General features: G+C 37.9%; 1 protein-coding gene across 2 annotated transcripts in view; it reads left to right on the top strand.

The window, feature by feature from the left end:
* The window catches only part of PLEKHG2 (pleckstrin homology and RhoGEF domain containing G2), a 65,049-nt gene extending 43,644 nt beyond the window's left edge, over positions 1 to 21,405 (top strand). For both annotated transcript variants that reach the window (XM_072429706.1, XM_072429705.1), the window contains 15 exons: positions 906 to 972; positions 2,530 to 2,576; positions 3,406 to 3,556; positions 3,976 to 4,107; positions 5,112 to 5,294; positions 5,970 to 6,062; positions 7,016 to 7,102; positions 9,259 to 9,292; positions 9,890 to 9,979; positions 11,235 to 11,333; positions 11,474 to 11,512; positions 12,061 to 12,077; positions 12,270 to 12,554; positions 13,308 to 14,634; positions 15,460 to 21,405. In XM_072429706.1, coding sequence (XP_072285807.1) covers positions 906 to 972; positions 2,530 to 2,576; positions 3,406 to 3,556; positions 3,976 to 4,107; positions 5,112 to 5,294; positions 5,970 to 6,062; positions 7,016 to 7,102; positions 9,259 to 9,292; positions 9,890 to 9,979; positions 11,235 to 11,333; positions 11,474 to 11,512; positions 12,061 to 12,077; positions 12,270 to 12,554; positions 13,308 to 14,634; positions 15,460 to 17,927 — 5,119 coding nt within the window. In that variant the 3' untranslated portion in view covers positions 17,928 to 21,405. The remainder of the gene's footprint in view (positions 1 to 905; positions 973 to 2,529; positions 2,577 to 3,405; positions 3,557 to 3,975; positions 4,108 to 5,111; positions 5,295 to 5,969; positions 6,063 to 7,015; positions 7,103 to 9,258; positions 9,293 to 9,889; positions 9,980 to 11,234; positions 11,334 to 11,473; positions 11,513 to 12,060; positions 12,078 to 12,269; positions 12,555 to 13,307; positions 14,635 to 15,459) is intronic.
* The last annotated feature ends 5,264 nt before the right edge of the window (positions 21,406 to 26,669 follow it).

Genomic DNA, 26,669 nt, shown 5'->3' with positions numbered 1-26,669 from the left:
TCTTCCTCTCAGGCCTAAGCAGGCTAACTTCAGGTGGTAACACTGTCACATGGGGAAGGGGAGAGGATCATTACCCCTGTGTAGGTGCTGACCCATGGAGCATACACGAAGATTAGATTTAAACCGATAAAGCAATGAAAAGTCGTGTGGTATTTGAATAGGAAATGTGATGGGTTACCCTGGTAGAAAGTATGCAAGATGAATGTAGGGCATGGCTGCTAATTTTTGGTATAGGGCTGAGAATTTGGAGACATTAGCTGTAAATATAGACTCAACTTTTACTTTACAAATTCCAATAGGCAATAAGAAATTTGAAGCAGAAACCAGAAATTTCAATGTATAATAATGCCATCTACATTTCTGACCTGATACATGCCCTCTCCACTCCTCCAATGACCTACTGACTTCCTTACTCATAACCTCTTCCCATGCACAGCTCCAGGACTTTTCTAGAGCTGGTCCCACACTCCTGAGTCCCCTCCCTCACCCTATTGGATTTGCTTCCAGACCTTCAAAAATCCCTGAAACCAGCCTTTTTTAAAATAGCCTACCCATTTTGTTTACTTCTTAATGCAAAACTAATTACCCACCAATCAATATCCCCCCTCCTATTGTGTACTACTCTCCCCCTACTCTCCCCCATCTCTTAGATTGCAAACTCTATGGGCCATGGTCTTCTCCTCCTCCTGTGTCATTGTTTACACTTGTCTAATATGCAGGTTTGCCATCTGCAACCCCTATTTATGGTACAGCACTATGTAGTATGTTGGTGCTTTAAAAAAAAGTTACTACAAAAAAGTTACTACAAGTTAACAAAATAAAGCATGCAGTCATAATAATCAGTATACACTCTATCAATGCTTTTAAAAAAAGGTTCATTAAAAAAAACTTTTATTTTTTTACAGTGAATTGCTGGAGGAGCTGGAGAACTGCACCTCTGCTCAAATGATTGCAGAATGCTTTGTTATGAGGGTAAGGCTCCCCCTGCTGACATAACTGCACCCTGCACAATAGCAACATTCCTCAAGGAGAGCAGATAAATAATTTTTTAATGTCTTTTATTTATTTATTGTATTTTCAATGTAATGTGTTTCCCAGGATTGCAAACTAAATAAAGCTGGATTTCTGATGAGCATGATGTGCAAAATCTCATGCAAAGCTATATAACAATAGGTCAGTCCATCCTCAGCTGGACCCTTCTGTTGGATATTCCAACAGAAAGATCAGTCACTCAGAATTCTCAACTCTGATCTTGGTTTATATTTTGATCCATTCATATTTAGATATATGAGCCCTTCATACAGAAAATTAATACGAAAAAAAGCTTCTTTATGGTCCTAGCCTAAGATTTGTCATTTTTTTAAACATTGGTACCTTGCATACCTCCAAACTTTTGGAGACAGGTAGGCTTTTTAGCACAAAGATGACATATTCCTGCAGTGCCTTCATTTCAAAGACCTTAAAATAATGTATACCCCAAAAAAGATTGGTTAAACAGTCACGTATTCCTAATAAATATTTGGCTTTTTAAAATGACAAATTTAATAATTTAGAGTCTGGATGAAGATTTAGTGCAAAATAACATATTTTAATAATTCAATAATACAAGAAGTGTACCTATCTACCCAAAAAGAGGGAAACTGAGAATAAAAGAGAGATGGGGGACTTGGATCTGAAAGAGGGACAATCTCTCCAAATCAGGTATATTTGGGAGGTCCAATGGATTGGGGCAGGGTCCTCTCCTCCTATGTCACTGTCTGTACCTGTCTTGTCATTTGCAACCCCTGTTTAATGTACAGTGCTACGTAATATGTTGGCGCTAAATAAATCCTGTTTAATAATAATGTGTTGATGGTTTATATTATGTCCCATTTCAATTGACAGAAGCATTTGTACATTACTTCAGTATAATATTTCTATTACATATTGTACATATTGTTGCTTTCCATGTCCCTATTCCCAAGATTTATCTGTAAAAAATACTTACAGTGGAGCAGAGAAAGACCCTCAGCCAGGGTTTACTGCTATGCATGTTTTTGTTCAATAATGCCATGATCAGACTAACTGTATTATATCACTGCATTTACTGCCCCTGGGTGCCCACTGTCAAAGACTAAGTGCCTGATTTTTTAAAGCTCTCCAAGGCTGGGGAAGATACACTTCCATCAATGAAGCTTGGTGATCCAGCAAACCTGGAATGGAACTGGTCCAGGATTCAAAACATTTGCTAGCAAATAGCAAATTACTTTTAAGAAATCTAAAAAAATAAATTTGGACAGCTAATACTGATCCCCTATGACTTTTCTATGATTGATGGTACCTGAGTACCAGCTTTTAGCTGCTTTAAAATCATTAGCCAAGTCCAAAATCTAAAACCAAATTGAAAGAAGGGATATCACAACATGTAGACATGTACCAGAAGCTGCTCTGCACTTTTCATGTGTGCTTCCTGTAGGAAAGTAGTGTGGCTTAATTTAAAAACCAGATTTTGTGTCCGTGTATAATGGTGATTTTACATTTCCTTTGCAGAGTGAAGAGTTTGACATCTATACAGTGTACTGTATGAATTATCCCAGGTAAATGCATTTCTCTGTATCTGCAATAGTTTCTGCAGAGATGGGGGGAAGTGTCTGCTAAGATGTCTTTAAATGTTTGGCACTTTGGTGAAGTCAGCAAATTGTTACAACCCAAAGATCTCCAGACATAGGACAAGCTGGAACCATTTAACAGTCTAAGATTGAGGCTGTGATGAAAGTATATTGTATCGTAAAATTTAAGAAATTTTCCACTTAACTCCTGCCCTGTTTACAATGTATTTACACTGATAGTGATGGAGTACCTTCATCAAACATTGGACATTTTCTAAGTAGCAAAATATAAACTGCTTGATGAGAAACTCACATCTAATTAATCAGTAGGAGTAACGTTATAGATGTTCTTTAACATTATGATGATAAAAAAAAGAAAACAGAAATTGATAACTTTGTAAAGTAGAACAATTTAAACCCAAAATGAGCAGATAATAATAACACATAGGTCTAAAGCAGCCTTTTCAACTTTTTTGACATTGGTAAACCCTTGAGATATCTTTCAAGTCATCAGAGTCCACTACTATAGTTACTATATTCTCAACTTACAGAACATTAGCCGGGTGGCCAGTAGGAAGGATGCCACGCTTACAGATAGCCAAAAAGATCATTGCCATCAGTTAAACTGATTTCTCAAGGAACCCCTAGCAACCTCTGAAAGAACCCTATGGTCCCACTGAAACCTGGTTGAGAAACACTGATCCATAATTTGACTTGACTCAAACTCAAGAATTCTTTTTATACCCTCTTTATCTCTGTATTATTCTTTACTACTCTTATTTTTTTTTCCCTTCCCTTCTTCCCCTTCCCTCCCCAGCTCAGTATCAGTCCTTCGGGAGTGCATGAAGAATGAAGAACTTGTTCAGTTTTTCCGAGAGCGTCAGGCGGTATTATCACACTCCCTGCCACTGGAGACCTATCTCCTGAAACCTGTACAGCGTATTATGAAATACCATCTCCTTCTTCAGGTGAGTTAATTTCATGTACAATATGTGGCCACACTTCATGTAGAAGATAGTGGACACCTGACCATCAGACCTACACACAAGGCGGTTTCTTGATGGTGACAAAAGGCCCATGGCCAGTCCTGTAACAAGACAAAACAATAACAAGAATGGCCTGAACACCAGTAGAATTACCCTTCATTTTTAATAAAAGCAGATTTTTTATTTGAATGATTAGTGAAATTACATTAACCCATTAGTGCATATGATGTAGTTGTTGGGTTAACATCTGCACAATCCACAGGTTAAAACACTTTTAAATTGAGCTGATCAAAGCCTGTGCAACACATGTCAGTATCCCTACAAATTCTCATCTGGAGGCCATTTGTCTTTTTATTTGCCTTGTCCAATTATTCTGATGTCTAGTCTGTGTTTTATCACAGGAGCTGGCTAAGCACTTTGATAAAAATGCCCCTGGCTATGAGGTGGTTGAGGAAGCCATTATCACAATGACTGCAGTTGCCTGGTACATCAATGATATGAAGAGGAAGCAGGAACATGCCGTTAGACTCCAGGTACTGAGAATAGTAGCATGAAAAGCTTGATGGGTAAAGTTTCAGAATTAAAGTCGACCATCATCCGAATTATGAATGTTCATTAGCATATTAAGTGTTATGTTATCCGCTTGGCAGCCCCGATTGTTGTCATTTTATTTTGGTGATGGTTATCTTAACTTGCAACTACTTTGACATCTGTAGTCTTATCTGTTATTTGTCTCTTGGTCTTTTGTCTAGGGGAGCTTTATATTGCAAAGAAACCAATAAAGTTGGATGCAACCTATGTATATGTATTTTTAATTTTTATATCAAGACAGACAGCAGACTGATAAAGTGGAAGACCAGGTCATTTAGTTAATTTTAACTAGTGGGAAAGGATTAGGCTATGTACACACATCAGATGATTCTCATTCGATAATCGGCTCAGGGCTGTTATTGGACAAAAATCTGGTGTGTGTGCAGCACTCGTTGTTCGAACAACTGTCCTGGTGGATCCACGGATGACAGGCTAGGAACAATTGTAATGAAAATAAAGAAAGGAGAGCACAGCGGAGTGCTGCGCTGTTGTTCTCCCCCCTCCTCTCTCTATAGAGCAGAACGGCGCTGTATGTACAACACTCATGTATTGTGCAGTCTTTTATCGTTGGAAAGGATCGTGAAAGATCCTTTTCAACAACAGTTATTGCACATGTGTACCCAACCTTAGAACTCACACAACATGTTTTTTTTTTCCCATTGGAAACCTAGCACACTGACAAATAACCCAGAAAGTGGTTCCACAGATAAACTTTAAAAATATAAAAACTATAATAAAAGTCTGGAAATACCAATATTGATAAATATGCATTACAGATTACTCAGCAATGTTACATTAAAGTGACTTCTTTAAAGTTTTACTTGGATCCAAAACATTTCAATTTTGCTTTACCAGGGAAATGTTTGCTTTAAAGAACAGAAATAGCTCCTATCCATCCTTCTTTTACAAAACACTGTCCTTATATTATTTTGTTTGATCCCTCTAGGAAATTCAAAGCAAGCTGATGAACTGGCTGGGTCCAGACCTGAGTGGGTTTGGAGAACTTGTTCTGGAAGGGACATTCCGTGTACAGCGCGTCAAGAAAGAGCGAGCTTTCTTCTTGTTTAGCAAAATGCTGCTGATCACCAAAAAAAGAATGGACCTTTACATCTATAAGATGCATATCTTTGTGAGTCATGTTGTTCTTTAAAGTTATACTTTTTCCTTCTTTTTTTTTTGTTTGTTAGCATTGGTGCTAGAAGGTGAACACCATACAGTGTCCATACTCAACCAAGGTTTCATGAAACCTTGGAGTTCCTCTAGAATTTGCTAGGGGTTCCTTAAGCTTTGGTTGATTGAGCTCCAATGTGATAGTGACTTCATTTTTGTTGTCAATGTCAAAGTTCTTTATAGCTATTGCGGACATCCAATGAAAGCATATTTTATCTATTACCCTTCCATGGTTTGTTAAGGGTTCCCCAAGACCTGAAAATGATTTCAAGGCTTCCTCAGAGCTAAAATGGTTGACAAAGACTGGTTATTAGTGTACCTTGCACTGTAATTGTACATTTTTAGCTAGGCATTCTGTATGGGTCACTCCACGCATTGCATGTACAGGTAATATGGCTGCCCAGAGACTCTATAAACCATAAAGACCATAAAGAAAGAGACTTTCGCTAATGGCAATACTAAGCTTGCTTTGGTAAGTAGATCACATGCACAGAAAAGTAGTCCACACTTCCTAAACACTGAGCTAGCATAAATGATGCTTTACATACTAAGTAACTATTTCTCTAGTGATGAAGGTTAAAAAAAATATTGATGAGTTCCATATCAAACTGTCTGTTTTCTGTTCTTTCTCTAGTGCTGTAGTCTGGCGCTGACAGAGCATGTGAAGGACAGTTTAAGCTTCCGAGTCTCAGACTTGACAATCCCGAAGCACCAGCAAGTCATCCAGGTCAGTGGTAACTAAAGTTTTTTTAAGCATTAATAATAAGTTTAGTCTTACACTTTCGCATGGTAAAGCAGTTTACCCATTGAAAGTGTATAAACCAAATAAAGGGTACCTAAAGCCATAACTTTTTTATGTTTTTGATATACTGAGGAGGGTTAGAAGGGTTAGAGCGTTACTGCTGTGTGCCTGCTGGGAAGACTAGCAATCTCCGTTTGTTATGGTGACTAGAAAAGTGAAAAAATAATAAACAATTTTGAGTTTTTATTAGAACATGATAGTAAGTGAATAGGTTGGAAAGAAGCCTTATAAGAGTTTTTCTTCATTTATACCTACTCTATCCAAAATGACAATATAAAATTGTTTTAATCATTTCTTGAAGGCAATATGACGACTTGATATTTGAATTTCTAAATTCTAGTGGTGGGTATTGGTCCTCAATGATAATTAAATATACCTGTCAAAAGTATTTTTTCTGAAGAAACTTTTAAGGGTTATTTCAGACCCATGGTGCTGTGGGTTCATTCTGCCGTGGGTTCAACTGTGGTCCCAACTTCTCCTATTCACTTGGTTGATAACCATTTCTTCCAAACAGCAGATGGTGATGCAGCTGCCAAAAGCAGAAAACTACTTTTTTTCTGCACAGTTGTTGCCTAAAGATTTGCTTCACAGATGCATGCAAATCTGGTTACCAGTAGTGCAGTTTGACAGGTTCACAGCAGCGGTTTGCTGTGCATCCAGGAGCTGCCAACTGCACGGTTGCTCTCCATAGGTGTGAACTCTAACTTTTCAGCCAATAAAAGGTATGAACACTATAATATGAACTAGGTAGCTATGCTTCATACAGCTGCAGCCTTAATTTCAGATCAAGTTACTTTTTCATTTTCCTGTTACTATTAAACGTCCCTATGACCTTCCTTTGCTGTTTTACATTATACTGTTCATTTTCTTTACTTCAGGCGAGAAATCAGGAGGAGAAACGACTTTGGATCTATTATATAAAGCGTCTTATTGTAGAAAACCACCCAGCATCCATCCCTCAGAAGGTAACATTTTTCTTATGACATAAACTGTTAAATTTTTTAGCAAAAAAAAAAAAATGTCATTACCCAGGCCATTCAGTGAATTAAGTCTGGAATAATTATGGTTTGGCTGGAAACAACATTCCTAACAAAAAGCAGCATTAAAAAATCACCAAATTGTGTTTTTGTGTTTGGACTTCAACCCACGCACAAAAATGCTGCACTTTAAAGGGTTTGTATATATATATATATTTATATATATATATATATATATATATATATATATATAATTGTCTCAAATGTCCCACTAAGCTCCCCTCTAAATCTCTAGAGTACATCCCAGTATTACTCTTTCCAAAATGCTGTAGCAAGAAAGCTTTTGTTACCACTACCAGGCTTGTAAATATTTTCCTATTTGAGTTCTTTTGATGTAGGCAAAGGCACCTAGAACTACATTTCCCAAGAGCCATTTACCATACACATAGTATATAGGGGGCACTTGGAGCCAGCAGCATTATTTAGCTGAGACAGAAATCATTGTATGAACATAAAGAAGGACAGAGGAGGGTAGATAAAATTTTAAAGCGGGGAAGGCATGGCTGACAACGTTACCTAAAATAGAACTTAAGTCCCGCTTTACAAATTCAGGCAGATGGTTTTTGCAAAAAGGGACAGATGATGTCCCTTCTGCAGTAACTATTCTTACCTGCCTGATTGCTGCTCAGCAGTCAAAAGTTTGCTGAGCTCTGCATTTGTTGCCAGATTTACCACACATAATTTAACACATCCAAGTTGCTTTAAATGTGCTGGGACTGAATGAATTCCCAAGCACCTGAGAAGAACTTACATCATATCAGCCAATGAAGATGGCTGAAGATCAAAATACAGAATAAAAGAAGAGAGAAGATGTTGCAATGGAACAAGGATAGGTGAATTATGCTGGGTTTAGTTCCACTTTAAGATTATAGGGCGAGGGAGGCACTTTGTTCCCAGCTCATACTGGAAGTGAGCAGTGTACTGAATTCTCTTATACTTGCATTTCAAAGGGGTAAAACATGGAAAAATGTGCAAATGTTTTAGAGGTGTACTTGATGTTTTGTAATTTTGCTCAGACAAACCATTTTTTATCATGTCATAAATAAAGACAACAAAGGTGTTTTGGACCAATCTCAGGTACAGGCTGGCCCACTTTTTTATTATATATTTTTATTTTAACTGATTTTTTCACAAAAATGTACTTTCCCACATCTAATGATCCTGAAAGATACATATGGTATCCGCTGAGAGTGTCGGCAGACGTCCAATTCCCAAAACTCAAAGGACTAGTAAAAGTTCTTTTGCAGGTGTGGAAAGTCTTTGCAGCCAAGTGTTACCTTGGGAAAATAATAAAAAGCCTCTTTAATGTACACCTAAATCACTGAAGGTCTTTCCAGCTCTGTTTTTGATGTGAAAACAATAAAATTCACTGAGGCATGCATACACTCAGCAAGATATTTCACAAACTGTTGAGATCCTCACATCACAAGGAGCAAAACTGCCAACCCGTCAGCATTTATTGGTGTGTTGTGGGATAACAACACATTGTTCTCCATCAATAAAAGTAAAAATTTAACGGCTAATGAAAAAGATTTCTTTAACATATAATAACCACAATTCACCGAATCCTAGATGTCCACATTAAATTTCAGCGCCTTATGTGCCACTTAATTTTTACAAAAACTGTAACCAATTTGCATATCTAAATATGCATTTGGTGTATTTCCTATTTCGTGTAAAGTGTATCTAAACTGATTTTTATTTATTTTGGATAATGAAGAAATGGATAAAATCCCTATCAAGTTTTGACATGTATATCCCATTAGGCAGATTTCCTATCAATACCTATCCTACATTAGAAACTTCCATAAAGTGAAGGAAATCATATTTAAAGATGGATCATTGTAACATATTTTCCCAATGGAAGATTTCCTTTTTATTCTTGTTTCTGGAACAACTCAGAAGTTAAAAAGTGTAAAGCTCTAACTTGCACAAACAAATAGGTCAGAAGAGTCATTCAATCCCTGTTTAGATGGGTCATACATATAAACATTGCTTCTACTTTACTTTCTTAGAAATCTAAAAAAAAAAAAAAAAAAAAACAATGATGTTTTTTTCACTTTTTTTTTTCTCTTTTTTTTTAGGCAAAGCAAGTCCTGCTAGAAAACACATTCCAAAGTAAGTACTGTGAAGTGCATCTCAGAAGAAAATAACAGGGCCACCTACTAAGGAATAGGGATTAGAAAATAATTCCTAGTTATATATGTTAGTTTAATATAGTACAGTATATGTTAGTGTGTATGTATATAAACTAATAAGGAGTTTTTTCTTTTTTTCCAATTAAACCCATGTTTATTAGTGTAACACATTTAGCAAAAGTGGAAACATTTTTCACCAAATATTGGGTCATTAGTAAACTGTGTGACTCTAAATATTTTTTGGATAAAGTGGTGGAAGGTAAAACCACTGTCCCCGTTTTGTTTTTTTTATTGTGATCTGTGTCTCATTAGGGACATTTCCCATTAACTTCCTATTATTTACTTCGACACAACAGTCAGATGGTAGAGAGCTACACAGCAATGGAAATTTGTCAGTGGTTCTTACATTTCACTGTTCTATTTATTCTATTTAAATCTTGTAAAGACCTGTGATTGCAAGCATTGTAAGCTGTACAACGTATTTCTTAAGGTTCACAGTTTGATCTGCTTGACTGAGGTTTTCCAGCAATTAAGTGTATGAATATGCAATCTATAACATAAAGTTTTATTGTTACAGATTCTGCAGATGTCCCAGTTACTTCAGATAGCCCCAAATCCCCCTGGAAGGAGGATCTGTGGACATTTCATCGTAACAGGAGGCAGTCTGGTAAGGATTAAATGGATCTAATGTAACCTGTGGTGGGAGGTAGAGACTCTGGCCCTGATTTATTAAAGTTCCCCAAAGCTGGAAAGAATACACTTTAATCAGTGAAGCTGAGTGATCCAGCAAACCTGGAATGGATCTGGTCCAGGATTAAAAACATTTGCTAACAAATAGCTAATGACTTTTAGGAAATCCATTCCAGGTTTGCTGAATTACCCAGCTTCACTGATGAAAGTGTATTTTCTCCAGGCTTGGAGAACTTTAATAAATCAGGGCCTCTGTGTCTCCTTTCTTTGTCTCATAGCTGGAGATAGACAAAATCCAGTTGTTGAACAGTAGCTCTGATTTTAGGAAATTGACATCCTTAAGTGCAGTATCTGCCAAGCAAAGCCTATCCACACTCTTTTACACAGAGCATCTCTTCTTAGCAATTTGCGTACCACTGGCCAGCTTCAGAAGAAGTGTGAAAAATTCTGGCAGAACTAGCAAAAGGACAGCAGACATTACGATTAAAGAATAGTTCAAATAAGTAGACCGAATCCTCCTTTACTCCTACATTGACCTCAACTAAACCACTCAGTGCAAGGGGAGAGAAAGACTAAAGCTACTTAATTTTTACTTATTCCTGAAGTTTTAGCAATGTGCACTATCAGGTCAAGTCAATGCCACTCCTCTCTCTCTCACCGGGTTTTACACCTGATGCCTAATAATGCAGCAACACTTGAATTTGGACTTTGTGAGCAGTGGACGGAGATACTCATTCTATATCAGCCCTTCTGTAGGGGGGATAATGGGCCAGATTTATGAAAGGGCTCAAAGACTGGAGAAGATAAACTATCCTGGGAGAACCTGGGTGATTTTCTATTATTTGGCAAATGTTTTTAATCCTTGACCAAATCCATTCCAGGTTTGCTGGTTCATCTAGGTTCATTCATGATACTCTATCTTCTCCAGTCTTGGAGAGATTTCATGTCCAATGTCTGGCTAGTTTTTTTTGTATTAGTAAAAATAAATGTTAGGAAAAGACAAATGTATCAAGACATATTCAGTTTTCGATATGATATGAAGTTCAGCTTCAAATAAGATAATGACATTGAATAAGTCAGATAGTCTTGTGCATGTTCTAATTTTCACTGCAATTAGCCACTAAAGGTGTTATTCTAAGTTACTTTTCCATTTTGCAATTAAGTGTGATTCTATTGACTAAGCAAATTATTAGTTTGTGTTAATCTATTGGTGTACTTGTTTTCTCTCTCAGAACCTCCTCAATACATGTGTAGCCCAGGAAAGACCAAAAAATCATTCACTCTGCAGAGTCTTGGCAACAGCTCCCAACGACGAGGTCGCAGATTATCTGGTAAGCAATGAGGACTGCTAAAGGTTACTTATAAATAACATTTTTTTTATAGTACTTTATCTTTAGGTGCATCCTAAAACACTAGCTCTGAGCCCAGCCGTGTTTATTCTGTCCTAATTTATTGCCCTGTCCTTTTGCAGAGCCGGCCAAAGAACTCCAGGCTCAGTTTGAACACAGCGGTAAGTAACATGGCAGCACATAGCTCTGTGGGGTTTCAGGTGTAGGTGTAATATTTGCTGAACTTTTGCCACCTTCACTGAATGAATATTTATGTGAATCCAGCAAAAGTAAAAATGTTGGTAAATGGTCACCTGGTGAATGGGTTTTATATATGTGGAGGAACCTGACACAGGTAGTTTAAGTATGCAAGATTGCTTTGGGGGTGATATAGGGGGTGATATAGTTAGATTACTGAAATAATAGTGCTACTAGGAGCATTAATGTGGAGGGTAATTGGAAGGTAAGTGGTGGGTTAGTTCAAGGGACTTATTACTGGGAGAATATGTGTTAGGGTCATAGGGAGAGTTATTGTTTAGGAGGCTTAAAGTATGGTATAACTCTCACAACCTAGGGCTCTATGATGTGAATGTAACTATGACCTGGTATTTTAATAATGCTGCATCAAATTAAAAAATTATGGAAAGGCAGAACTGCATTTAACTGATCACAATACTATAGTAAATAATTAATTAGCTATTCTGATATCCTGCTTTTCTGTTTCTTTTAGGTTTGGCACAGATGAAGGTTAGTATATGATTTTTTTATACATTGGAAAGTGTCAGACAACTGTTTAAAAAAAGATGTTTGGGGTATATCTATTTAAGTTTCCACTGTTCTCACATATGTGGATAATTGAAACAATAACATAATTATCCAAAGATTCAACAGGAGATTGGGTAAAGTTACAGCTAAAATATGTTTTTTTTTAATTTGCAGCATGCAGGTAGTGAAGGGGAGCTTTTTCCATCCACCACCTCGCTGCAGTCTGCTGATAGTATATGCACTCTGGAGTCTTGTATCCTGGAAGATACAGGTGAAGGTTGTGAGGAAAGCATGGAGGATTCTTCCTTCTGCTTGCCAGATGATGCTCTATCTGGAAGCCTCTCCATCACTGATGAGATTATGGAGCTACTCAACCAGAGAGGTCTCCGGACTGATCCTGTAAGCACTGAGTCCAATATAACAGCTCCAGAAAAGGCAACCAAGGAGGAAAAGGAGAAGGTAAAGTTTTTAGTTATATTTCCTGTAAATTATTATATAATGCATCCATCAGGCATGTACTACCTGAATTTATAAAAATCAGAGAAAAGGAAAACTAGATGTGCTGCCATAACAAAAAAAAAATCATACTAACAGGGTAGAATAGAAAAAGAGTCTGATTGTTTGCTGTGGGCAACATTATTTTCTCTATATATAAACCATCTACAATATCTGTGCCAGCATCAATAGTTTTTATTCATCTCTCAACATACAGAGATTTGGTGCATAGGTCATATATCATATTTTCTGCACACAAATATTGTTCAGTGCTTTCTGAAGAGAGATCAATTTAAAATGATTAAATTATTTTTTACTGGAGCCAAACTCAAGCAAAAAAAAAAAAGAGGACAAATGATTGAGAAATTGGACATCAAGCTGTGAATGCCGTTGTTTCTACAATTAGGCTCTTTGGTAGAAAGCAGAAAAATCTCCATCATGAAGTTACAGACAGATATAAAAGGTTGATATTGATTCTATTTGTTTCCCAGTCCATCCTAAACTAAAAATACCCATTTGAGTTTAGCTTCAAGTGAGCTCTTTGCTGAGAACCTCCTGAGGTTAGTTAACTTTTCCAAGGTAACCTTATACAAATAATAAGAATTTGTGCTAGGTGGCCTTTTGGTGGCCTTGTGTATAATGTTTTTTGATAATTTCAAAATAAGGTATCTTCCATATAAATGAGGCTTTGACGATTTTTTCTTTCTTTTGGGATAGGATTCTGTCGCCTCTGAAATCAGTCAGCAGGAGTCCATAGAAAATCATTGTGAGAATGGGGCATCTGATCCTACATCCCTTGAGGATACACAGGATGTCTTCACCAATGGTGACTCAGAAGCATCTGATTCTGTGGATGAGCTGAGGAATAAAGAACAATGTTCAGATGTCCCTGAAGTTCCTTTCTGCATTGGTTCTTCAGATGAAGACTTGCAGAAAAAAGAGAACAATGAATCAAGTGAACAAAAGTTTGAAGAAACAAAGAAAGAGGAGACTGGCCACAATGCCGGAAAAATTGACAGTTGTAAACAAGAACAGGGTTCAGCACGCCCTGAGGAAAGTACAAGTGTTTCCCCTGTGCTCAAAGAGAAGATTGAAGAACGGGAGTTAACTGTCAAAAAGGATACAGAGAACCATGAACATTCTCCAGAAAAAAAGGATAGAAGCACAAAGGCTAAGAGAGACTCTACTCTGACTCCAGATGACCGTCTGCTAATTGAAAGAATTAAAAACTACTATGACACAGCAGATGCTGGGGCATCATACCTCAGCAAAGAGGACAGTATTTCCTACATTCCCACTGGCGTAGTAAAAGACTCAATATTGAGATTTAATTACATAATGCAGCAGGAGGTAAAGAAGGATCGGGAAAAAGTCGTCAGGACCAATGGGCTTGTTTCAGAGGCCAGACAAGTCAACTGTCATAGAAAAACACAATTTCTTTCAGTTGGAGAAGCAACAGTTGAGGAAGAAGAAAACAAGATTTCTATAGAGCAAGACTCAGAGTACAAATCGTGCGCTGAAATACGCAAAGCTTGGAAAGAAAAAGAAAAACCAAATACACCAGAGACTGGACGGGTTTTGAAAAGAACTAAATCACAGAGAAAGCATCTAATGGAGAAAGGTGGTGAACTGGTTATTGTTGAAGAGTCTGATCTAGAACATGTAGGACAACTGACAAAAGAGGTTTCATTAAAAAAGGAAACAGGGAAAGAGCAGCAGAAAAATATTGTTGAAGAAAACGTGGGCAAACAGGATGTTCACCTTAAGACTGAAATTGCCTGCTTCACAAGTGACACCAATAAAACCACTTGCTGCTCTTCTGGTATAAGCATATACGAGACAGACGATATGTGTTTAATTGAGAACTCAGAGAAAATAATTAGTAAGGTGCAGCTGCTTGCCAAAATGTACAGTGAAAAAATTGGTAGGATGAAGACACAAAAGAAGAATGGAGAGAACAAGAGGGCAACAGCTTACAACAAGGCAACCATGAAGACTCATCCTCAGGTTGTGGAGGACAAAACGGAAGAAAGACACAAAACAGGTGAGTAGACTCCTGTTACATTCCTGTATAAAGATATTCATATGTTTAGCAAAAAAAAGTCAAAGTTATTTTATATATAAGAGTAGTGTTGCAGGAAACAGTTCCATAAACCATAATATTTCTTCCCCCATCAGAATATTTATTAATTAGTAACATAAGTTACGGGTATAATACCTATTTAGTGTGATTTAGACTTGAATGATAATGAAACCCTCAGGAAGCCATAAGTCCAGGTCATCTAGACCACCTGCTTCCTTGTTCTCTCATGTAACAATATTCTCCAATGCACTCACTCATGTACCATTTCTCCACTATACATACTACTAATCCTGAGCTTAACAAGCTTCTTCCACCTAGCTCAATGGCACGGATTTGTTAAAGCTCTCCAAGGCTGGACAGAATACACTTTCATCAGTGAAGCTATCTGTAAGGGTGTAATTCTTTCCAATGGCCAGTAATATAAGAAGCATTCTTCCCTTTGACCCCCACACTAATATTCTGTTGTAGCTATAGTCATTATAAAAGGGTTTCCTAAAGACCTGAAAGTTATTTCTAGGGTTCCCCCATGTTTAAATTGTAATACACTGATCTATCCCCTTTTTTTCAGGATCATCACCAACAGTTTTTTGGATTTCTAATTACTTTCCGTACTGAAGATATTAGTAAATATTACAAATGACATTGTGTAATCTTTCCATACTCTACACAAAACAATAGATTTATATACACTTTTAAAAATAAATTGCAAACTATTTCAGCCTTATTGCTTATTTTACAAACTCTATTATGTCACCAATCTAAATTTGTTTTATTTTTTTCACCTAGAACCTCAGATGTATGGGCATTTAACCATCCGAGAGACATTGCTTCACATTAATTGTGTTCAAGAAAATGGCCATTTCCTACCTGCAGTTCGTGAGAATTCTTCAGATCTCAACAAAATGGAGACTCCAACAGTTCAGCTCCCAACAAAGGAACAAGTTCAACTCCCAAAGTTGCCAGATATACATTTAGTGGTAATGGTACCCGAAGAAACATTTGATAAAGAAACAAAGGAAATACAAGAGTTCTCAGTTGATGAGTTCAAACCTATAGAGGAACCACTAGTCAGTGATGACTTTGTTCCTGAACTTGTGCCAGCACCTGTTTGTATGTCAGAGCATGTTACAGAAAATGACATTACTGATATACAATTGTGTCCATCAGCACATGAAGAGTTACCTGAATCTACAGACTACAAAGAAACCACTGTTTTAGAAATTGTGTCTGAAAAACTTAGATTGTCAGAAGACCAGAAGACACTTCATGGTGAACCAGAAGATTCAGTAACAAAAGATGCCAAATTAGGAGGATCAGAAGAACTGGAATCAATTATATCAATCAATGGTGAGATATCTCCTAACAAAACCACTAGAGTGAATGAATTAGGAGACAGCAGTGATATGAACCAGAAAAATGTGGAAGTTTCAAATATAACTGAGCTTCCTAACATATCAGAAGTCATTGCTCAAGACAAAATACAAGAAACAAGCTTACCTGAGCCAATAAATAGTGATGAGTGTGCAAATGTGCCACAATGTATAGAAAGAGAAACTAACATATCCCAACCACCCACGCAAGTTCTGGAAAATGGATCTCATTCAAGATCAGATGGCAATTTTGTTGGCTGCCATCATACATCTGAAAGTAAACCATCTGAGTTGCAAGTTCCAAGAAGCCGAGGCATTTCGCCAGCAGTGATGGATGTCATGCAAAGGCTTCAGCTTGATTCTACAATTTCGGTTTCTTCTCAGCAAAATTCAAGCAGCACAAAGAAATTAAGTATGGCAACTCGATCCTCATCCTTTAAGAGTAATACTTCGACTGCCAAAGAATTCCAGGGAATGTTACAGCCGCAAATTAAAAAACAGCAAAAAGTTGCAGCAAATCCTAGCCTCTTCTCCCGAATGAATTTGCAAAGGAAGTTATCACAAGCAGTGGCCCTGTCAAAAACTACACCACAGTCTCAACAGTCATTTACAAGGAGAAGTCCTATGACAAAAGCACGAAGTGCTGACACAGAAACACAACCCTTACCTACAAGGTACCAAAGTTCTGTTCGCAGTCCATCACCTTATAGAAATTCATTATACTCAGGGCTACCTGTGAGTGATACCAAACCTAGAGACCCAAACAAAGGATGGATGGAAAGCAGGAAGGCAGCAGACACAAATCTGTGTGACTCCAAAATGACACAAACTGTACCAACACAAGAACGTCCTCCTAAGCCATTCCTTCATTCTTCTACCACTCAAAGGGCTAATCATGGAGATAAAGTATTAGATGGGTCTGTATGTCTTTACCCAGGTTCTGCTGTTCTCATAGCAATCCCATGTCCTCCGAACATGAAAGAAACTCCAACATCCACAGCTTCTGAACCAAATTCAAGGGTCCAATCACCACTAACATTGCGTTCTAGAATGTTCTCTCCTCCCCCCAATCAAAATGCAATGGGTCCAAAGCCTTCACGCATACCCTCCTTTTCCAGTAGCAGACCCTGTGCATTTACCCCTCTTTCATTTAGTAGCCTGGAGAGGTCATCTTCCTCCTCAGCCAGTTCTACTCCAACTTGCACAAGTCCCCCTGCTCGACCATGGTCACCTCCATTCTCATTCCATTCTAGAAAAACTTGTGGAAACAATGCACACATTGCTGGAGACAATCCTGTCAGCCCAAGGGCATTAAGTCCAACAGCTGGACCAAGCGAAGAAAACAAATTTTGGTGCTCAAATAAATCACCTCCATGTCTGGCTGCAGATGGGGGTCCATGTAGTCCTGGGATTGGCACACATGAGCTAACCAGCATCCAGTGGCCCGATGTTCAGGAGCTGCGCACAAAGTATGGACTCTTTAAACATCAGAAATCTATCATTCATGACAAGAAGTATGATCTAAGGTCACCAACTCCATTTAGACAATGCAAATCTCTGGATGAAGCACCAAACATATACTCTAAAATTGCATCTCCATTAATGTCAGCACCCTCACATTCCCCAAGCATAGAACACAATGAAGCAGTAAAACCCTGTGAGAGTATGGAGAAATTGGACTTTGCTGACACAAAGGACAAAACCACTTTAAAGGCAAGTTACTCCACCACTGTTAACATACAGATTGGTGGTAGTGGTAGAATAGCCTCTTTCAGCAATGCTCAGGTGAGTCTTACACATCCGCTTTTGCAACCACCAGAATACCCCACTTCACGGAAGATCAACATTAATGGAAGCACCTTAGAAAACAAAATGAATCTGTGAATTACAGGAGAAAATACGGGCCAGCTGCATATGCCAATCCCACCTTTCCAAACTTTGTTGTAAACTGGGAATTCAAAGTTCAAAACAAAATAAATTCTTCGAACAGAACTACAATATATGCCAAAGATAAGACACAACACTATGTCCAAGTGCACTTTTTTCTATATAGAACTTGATGACAATGTGCCAATATGGCCAACACCATGATTGTTAGCCAAATTTCAGTAGTTATAGGTTCATTGATATTGCACTTACCATGAACAATTTGCACCAAAGACACAACGGTCAATGTATTTTTAATGTCAAATATACCGGAAAAAAGGAAAAAAAACTCCATCCACTTCTGTTGAGGACTTGCCATAATTATATGAGTGTGGGCTTCATTATTGTATTCACAATCTGCGTTGTCATACAGGACAATGATACGATAGGCAACTTTGCAAGACACATACTACAGAACAGTGTTTGATCATTTTAGTTGTGTTTGTACTGCCATCACTGCCATGTACTGCCATCACTGCCATGTACTGCCATCACAATGTCGAAAAAACAGTGCCAAATTTGCAGCAGGGTTTTTGTGGGTTTCCTTGCATCTACTACTGTTACATCCACTGTCTAGCTCCATCTGCTATCAATGCCTCTCTTCTTTTCTCTGTTGTTCCTTCATGTCATGTACATTCTGCCACGAGAGGCAAAAAAATCAAGATACCAGTCTCTTCAAACTGGCCACAGTGGATTTTACGGCATATATAGTATATAAGATCCCTCTTATATCCTATATATCCTTCTTATATCATCCTTTTCCTGTACAAAACAAAAGGCATAGATATTGAATGATGGTAAAAGGAAGGAAAACTATTTATTTTTCATACAAACCTAGTACTAGACTTGGAGCTCTTTACTGTGATAGGACAACTCGTTCCCCATACACTTTGCCAGCTTTTGACCAAATACTTTATAACATTAATGCTAGACCATACAAAGACCAGGACATTTGTGTGCTTATGGTCTGGTAACAACAGTTTAGAGAAGGTCCATTTCTTTTCCAGCATGACTTTGCTCTTATACACAATTCTAGCTTCATAAAGACATAGTTCAGTGAGTTTGGTATGAAGGAACTGCACAGAACCTGGAGCCAAACCCCAATAAACAACTTTGGGATGAGCTGTAAAACCAATTTCGAGCTTAGCCTTCTCATTTAACATTAGTACTAGATTTTACAAATGTTCTTTTGGTTAAAATGGCTGAAATTCCCATGAATACACTTCAAAATATTATGGGAAAGCATTACAGGGTAGCAACACCACATTAATGCCCCTGGTTTTGAGAAATATAACGAATATAGCATTGGTGGTCAGCCGCCCACATACAGAGAAAATAGTTGCAAATGAATAAAAAATGTCCAACTGCTATGTTGCCTGAAATTGCTGGGCTATGGCCAACTGCTAGTGTCCCAAGACAAAGGGGGCATCTCATGCCTATATTTGACTTTTTACTGTAAACATTTCACAGATGCCATATACTTTGTTTGAAAAGATTCACTTTGTTTTCATTTTTCATAAAGCACAAAAATATTTTGGGAGTTGTCTCCATCTATGGCTGTAATAAGATAGGGTGAATTATAGTGTTTTAGTGGCATAAAGATTAGAAAGTTGTTTGGAAGTCAGAATATATTTGTGGGATTGTTTGTATGTGAGCCATACTGTGATTTGGTTGCAGAATGTGAATTTAAAGGCTACAGTTCCACCCCTTAACAATAAAATACCTACATCAAAAGGTTTAGAAACTACTCAGGTCATAGTACTTGTACAAAGTTCTGTACCATATTACTACCAACAACAGTTCAGTTCGATGCAGCTAAAACAGTAGATGATAGCAGATTGGTTGCTATACATGACAGCAGTATTGCGGTTACAAAAATATAATTTGTCTGTTATTGTTGTAAATTAGTAGTAGTGCCCCATCAACCTTTAGTACTTATGGCTTTTTGGAGATATGTTATCTTTTTGGCTATTTTTAGGGGGACATAATTTCCACTGGCCAGTAAAGGTAATGGGAGAGGTATTCTTCCCAATGACCACCACACTAATGTAAAGTAAGCTGAAAATATAATAATTATAATGATGGTTCCCTAAGAATTTTTTAAGGTTCCCATGTGTAAATAGGTTTATAAACACTGCTTTGGACTTTCCTAGCATGTGCTTAGTTTTTACTAGCAGCATGGGGGTATTGCCAGATGTTATCCACTACTATGCAGCAATCTATCTGATGAGAATCCTGGATTGGTCATACAATGGCTAGCCATAGAACATGCAATACCCTCTCTCTTAGTAACAAATCCTCCATGGTGGTCACCATTATTACTACCTGGACCATTTTTCAAAACAAAAATCTTCTCTAGATGAGAATATGCAGATTTCACCATCTGCCACATTTCATCAACGCTGCCAAGAGCTGCAATCCAGGCCTATGGAAACAAAATCGTTATGGCTGGCAAAATTTAACTATTTTCTGCAAATATAGGTACCCCTGACAAATTTTAGAAATACCTGGTTTTACCCTGAAAGGAAGAGAATATTCAATACACAACTTTGTGGCTTGATCTGGAGAGATTAAATCTGTACTCACTTTTCATCTCCATCCCCACGCCTGCGCTTTTTTTTTCTATTTATTTTCTGCTTTTTCTCTCCACGTAGCATCTTCCTCTCTTTTATCCCTTCCTTTTCAGTTTTAGCATCCTTCAGCCCTACCCCTAATAAACCTTCTAGATACCCTTCATAATCCTCCAATATAAACTTTTGCATTTGTACTTCCTGCAGATTCTTCCAACCATACAAAAGACTGAACACGAGATTGATGATGACACATTCTTTATTGTAAATTTTTTTGTTTATTGGATTTTCCCTAATACAATACAATATGTATTGTCTATTTCTATGAAAAAAATATAATGTATCCACTGTTAAATTGTATGTTGTACTCCCATGGTACAAATAGTTTGATAAATGAATAATTAAAAAAAATGTTGGAGGATCCTTGCAAACATTTAGAATCCTACAGTAAAGTGGTTTAAATTTAAAGGAGGTTAATGATAAACAAATAAAGAAGCAATATTGTTGCTGCAAGTACTTAGAGCCTGTGAATGCATTGGAAGTGTGTAAGTGCAGAAAATATAATACCTTAGTCTATTTTCATTTTACAAACATGAAATGCAAAACAAAATGGTACGTAGTACTGTTATGTCACCCATTACTGAGGGTGGTGTAGATATGTTGTGCTGTCGGTATCTACATTTAGGGTGCACAGAACATATAGGCACCCCATGATATTTATACTGGGTGGTGTAATATAAACTTGGGAGCTGTGTAAATAGATTTGAGCATTTATTAATCCTGATAACCTGTGGCTAATTTTCTATACCTGTACAATAAATTTATGTAATCTTTTGTATTGTCAATAAAAAAAAATCCTACTAGAATGTGGTTTTAGTTATTTTTTTTAAAAGCTATATGGATACCAATGATCTTTTGGGCTATTTGTAAGGGTGACATTCTTCCCAATGGCCAGTAATGTAAGAGGCATTTTTCTTAACGGCCACCACACTAATACACTGCGAGCCGTGGATATAGTAATTATAGCAGGGGTTCTATGAAAACCTGAAAGTTATTTCAAAGAGCTTTGGTTGGAGCCTTCACATTGCTCTTGCAGAGAGCCACAGTAGTCAATTAATGTACAGCAACATGCAGGCTATACAGTTTCCCAGCACAGCCACAGTCACTTCCTGTAAGCTTTCCCCAGCAATTGTATAAGCCAGGTTTTGTAGCAATCTCTTCCACAGCCCAGGCTCCAGGCCCTACAGAGGGATCTTATGTTTAGCGTGTTAAAGGGAGACTGACCTTCAGTCCACAGTACTCTTCCCTGGACCCCATGATCACCCCATGATCACCTCAATCGCCCTTCTACCACCCTTTTAGACATTTTTGATCATACTTGGTCACATTTGGTACAAGCATAAATGGAAGTTTAAGACTGTAAAACATTTACCTTTCCTTGTGCAAATAGGTGTTCAGGCTTTCCCTGGAGTTTGGTATGTGGATTTTTTGGTCAGGAAGATTCTGTCCCATGCACAACCATATTCTTCCTTCTCTGGAATAACGTAACTCCCATACAGACAGATGGCACACAGATGTATCTTACAGGGATTTTAATCCTTTCGTACTCTATCCAAAATAAAACAAAATGTTTAGGCTATAAATATACTTTAATCATAAATTAGAATATATAGGTCTACATTTTTTTAACTGACTGTTACAATGCTTGATGCCTGAACAACAAACCACCAAGTACCAGCACTGTAAAGTGTAAGAAGGTGTATATGTCGTACACAAGTCCACATTGCACATTGGACTAATACACAGTGTGCAGGGTTTTAGAACAACTGGTAAATAGAGCAGAATCACACACATTGCCAGAACATTCAGATCTTCTGCAATAAATTTGCCCAAACTGACAATTTTTCTGATGAGGGGACCCTTGGAGATTGGGAAACAGTACACTATATTTGACATGACATGTAAACCTCATTATATAACAATTCAGCAGCAGAGGACCTGAGTGTGCTACCAATATATTTAGAAAGGGGAATGAGTAACATTCTTCCCCATACATAGATGCTTTGGGTATTTCTCCCTACTTCTAATGGCCCGACAGAGCAGTGAGGAAGCAAAGGAAAGGAAAAGTTAGAATTTGCTTTTGCAAGAGCTGCCAATAAAAGTAACTAATTGCTTTATCCTGCATAGACAATGAACAGCTATATGTTAATTATTAATACTATTATTTTGTATTAATGGAGTCCATGTATTAGTGGAGTCCATGGTCATGTCACTAACTGACCCCCAAAGGGGCTCACAATCTGATTTGCCTACCATAGTAATAAGTCATCAAGACAGTCTAAGGTCAATTTAGAGGAAGACAATTTACCTAACTCCATGCAGATACAGTGCGCGATTCACACCTAGGACCCTTTTGCTGGGGGGTCCACTAAACTAATACACAAAAACATAAAGAAATATTGCCAATGCAGACATTTTTGTTCTGCATGCCCCAGGGCTGTCATCCTCACTGACCAAGAACAAGGGCGTTGTGACACAAAATAGTTTCCATGACACGACTTATTATATCTAGGGGGATAACTGTTTTCTTTGACACAGAGGTGATGGGTTGGAACTTTTGTTAAGTTTTTAGAACTGCAAATGTCCCCACATTCACTATCTCAGGTTGTCCTGCTGACAAATAAAGTACCGGTAATAATAAATCCAAAGCCCCAGTTTTGTCACCCAGAACTGTAATAAAGGAAAAAAATAGGACCTTGAAGAGATTTCCTTTGGATTTCTATTGTGTCTGTAGTACAAGAAGTGAAGGGAAATGTCTCAAACTGCATTAAGATAGCAGAAAAGAATGTAAATCTGCTTACTCCATCCATCCAGACAGTATTTAAAATATATAAACATTGAAGGTTGCACAATACAAATGTTTGATAACAGAAAATATAGAGTCTTATTTCCAAGTTTAACTATATTTTCAATTCAATTGTTTAAATATTCATGTTTATGATGAAAAAATATTACCTTAGAGGCTTATACCTTTACAAGCTGAAAAGTGTAATTTGCTGGGCAGTCTCAAAGTCTACCTAACACCCCACTCAATCCCCCAAGCAAAGGATCTGGAAGATGGTAATGGCCAATTAGCTTATTAGGCTGTCCACATTTTGGCCAGTGACTTCACATTGCTCCAGGCCTATGTTTACATTTCTATTGGTGAGGTCACTCACCAGAAATACATTTGAAGCTGACTGAATCATTTTCCTAGTAATATGCAGGATGCTTTTCAGGTGAACTCAGTTTATGAACACCTAAAATATGAGCAGACGTGCTAAAGAGTATTAGACAGATCTGATCTATAGAAATATGCAGTCTAGATGGTAGACACTTGCTGGTATGACTTGAATGTATTTATCGTTGTGTGTAGATTGGAAAAGGATGTTGGATTACAGTCGATTTTCTCAGCCATATTCATGAAGCTAGGGAAATATTTATTGTCTCATGATTGTTATATTGTATTTCATTAAAGATTCCTTCTAATTTCTTTGCCCTTTTCCTATAAAGATCCTATATAAAATGAGGCTCCTTCAAACTCTGCACAGCTAAGTGTACTAAGGTCCATTGAAAACTTTTCCAGCTCTGCGTAGCTGAGTGTACCGACGTCTATTATTATGAATATTATCATTATTATTACCATTATTAATAAACATGATTTATATAGCACCAATGAATTACACAGAGCTGTACATTAATTAGGGGTTTTAAACAACAGACAGATACAGACAGTTACACAGGAGTAGGAGAGGACCCTGCTCTGAAGAGCTTACAATCTAGAAGGTGGTGGAAATATCACACAATGGGAGGGGGGATGTGGAATAGTGGGAAGTAATGAGGGTTTTAAAAGATAGAAGAAAATGGGTAGGTAAGCTGGGTTTTTAGTGCTATTTTAAAGAAGCAGAAAGTAGGAGAAAGCTTAATAGGACAAGGAAGACCATTCCAGAGAGTCGGGGAAGCTCTAGAAAAGTTTTGGAGCCCTGCACGTGACGAGGTTATGAGTGAGGAAGTCAATAGTAGGTCATTGGGGCAGCAAAGAGAGACGATGGAGGTGTATTGTTTTTTCAGGTCAGAAAGAGAAGTGGGACAAGAACTGTGCCATTAAACAGAGAAACCCTGACTGCATGAATAGTTCTTCCTGAAGGCCACCTGCTGGTGGCTGAAGGAAGTTTGCGGTAGACTACGTACACAGCCCCACCAGCAGGAGAAGCAGAATATAGCAGAACTTATAACATGGGTAGAGTCTTCTCCAGCTCCTTTAGGCTCTGTGTAGCTGAGTAAACTGAGGTCTATAAATTCTTCCTAATGTTCCTCAAGCTCTGCATAGCCATTAAGTCTTCCCCAGCTTCTTCACATTTTCATCCTACTCTACACAATCTAAGTATAAACAAACACAGGCAAATTGTTGTATTTAATGCTATGAAGATGTAATATTCCTTTAGGAACTATAAGGGAAATTTGGTCAAAACTATTTCTACAAAGAGAGAAATAACTGTGAGCTGCCATTTTGATACATACTGCATTCCTTATATACCAAAAACAAGAAATTAAAAGACAGACTTATGAAAAGTTATACTTGACTATAAAGTTATTCTGTCTCTGTAGAGACACACAGGTCATCCGGGCACTATGTATACCCGTATAATTATTGTTTGACCAAAACCCCATTCAAGTTTTGAAAGGAATGATATGCCTGCAGTATGGTACAGTGCCAAAGGGCAGTTTAAAGATATGGTTGGGTATGAGGACTGTGGCACATGTGTGCAATGTACACAGTAGGCTTATTTTTTTTTTTACCATGCCCCTTAAGGTCCATCTCACTGTCAGTGCAATTCAAATGCACCCATAGTTCAGTTAGCCCTATATTTTGCCTCAGTAATTGATATCGGCATGTTTTTTCCCAAACTACGCACCTGCACCTGCATCGAGTGATGTAGTTTGGGAAAAAACTTGCCTATCTCAATGTGCATGCGTGAATTCGCCAATTTTTTTTTTCCCTATTGATAAAGGGGGTCCAGAAGGAGCTGCCAAAAGCCTCTCGAGATACCTACGTCACGCATCCTCAGAGGCTCCTGGCAGCTCCTTCTGGACTCTGCCCTCCCAATAATTCTCGATCGCCTAGGCAATCGAGAATTAAGGGGGCGGTGCTGCACCATTTAAAAAAAAAACAAAAAAAATACAGAATTTTTATTTTATATAGAAGGGTTCTCTACACTTGTATGTAAATTAAGAATTCTGAGTTTAGGTATGCTTTAGGGTAAAAATGACATTTTTTTTTTTTTCTTTGGTTGGGGGGGACTAACACCCTTTATTTTATTTTTTTTTATCGCTGCGGTAATAAATACAGAACGGGACCACTGAGCCTACTGGGATAATGACATGGGATCGAGCATGTGCAAAAGGAGCTTTAATGGAAAAAAATTGCCAATCTCACACATGCGCACTTTTTTTCACAATATACAGCAGGTTACATCCCCCGACCTCACGCCTGCGCAGTGTAGGGTCAGGTGACATAGGCAGAAGACAAGAAAAGAGATGTTGGCATCCAGTGCTTCCTCCTTGCTGGAATGAAGCATGGTTGCTGAGTGGTTAGCACTCGTACCTTTGCAGTGCTAGGTCCCAGGTTTGAATCTCAGCCAGGACACTATCTGCATGGAGTTTGCGTATTCTCCCCGTGTCTGTATGGGTTTCCTCCGGGTATTCCGGTTTCCTCCTGCAGGTTTGGTTAATTGGCTGTCCCCCAAAATTGACCTTAGACTGTAATAAAGAGGTATGACTATAGTAGGGATATTAGATTCAGAGCTCCTTTGAGGGACAGCTAGTCACATGACTATAGGCTTTGTACAGCACTGCATTGTATGTTGGAGCTATATATTAAATATTGTGTAATAAAAATAACTGGACGATGCGGGACCTGATCCAGGAAACCTCCAGAGGGATCTGTGGAAGATAAAGTCAGTTTTGTTTTATTTTTTCCACGTTAAGGGCTTTTTTACCAGTAACTGGAATGTTTATTTCTTCATGACAGTTCTGCTTTATATGATGCTGGCCACCAGCAATTCTTCTCATCCCATACTGGTAATAAGAA

This window comes from Pyxicephalus adspersus, chromosome Z, assembly GCF_032062135.1.
Source record: "Pyxicephalus adspersus chromosome Z, UCB_Pads_2.0, whole genome shotgun sequence".
NCBI classification, from domain to species: Eukaryota; Metazoa; Chordata; class Amphibia; order Anura; family Pyxicephalidae; genus Pyxicephalus; species Pyxicephalus adspersus.
Note: the sequence above shows the minus strand (reverse complement) of the source record. Positions and strands in the feature narration are given on the sequence as shown.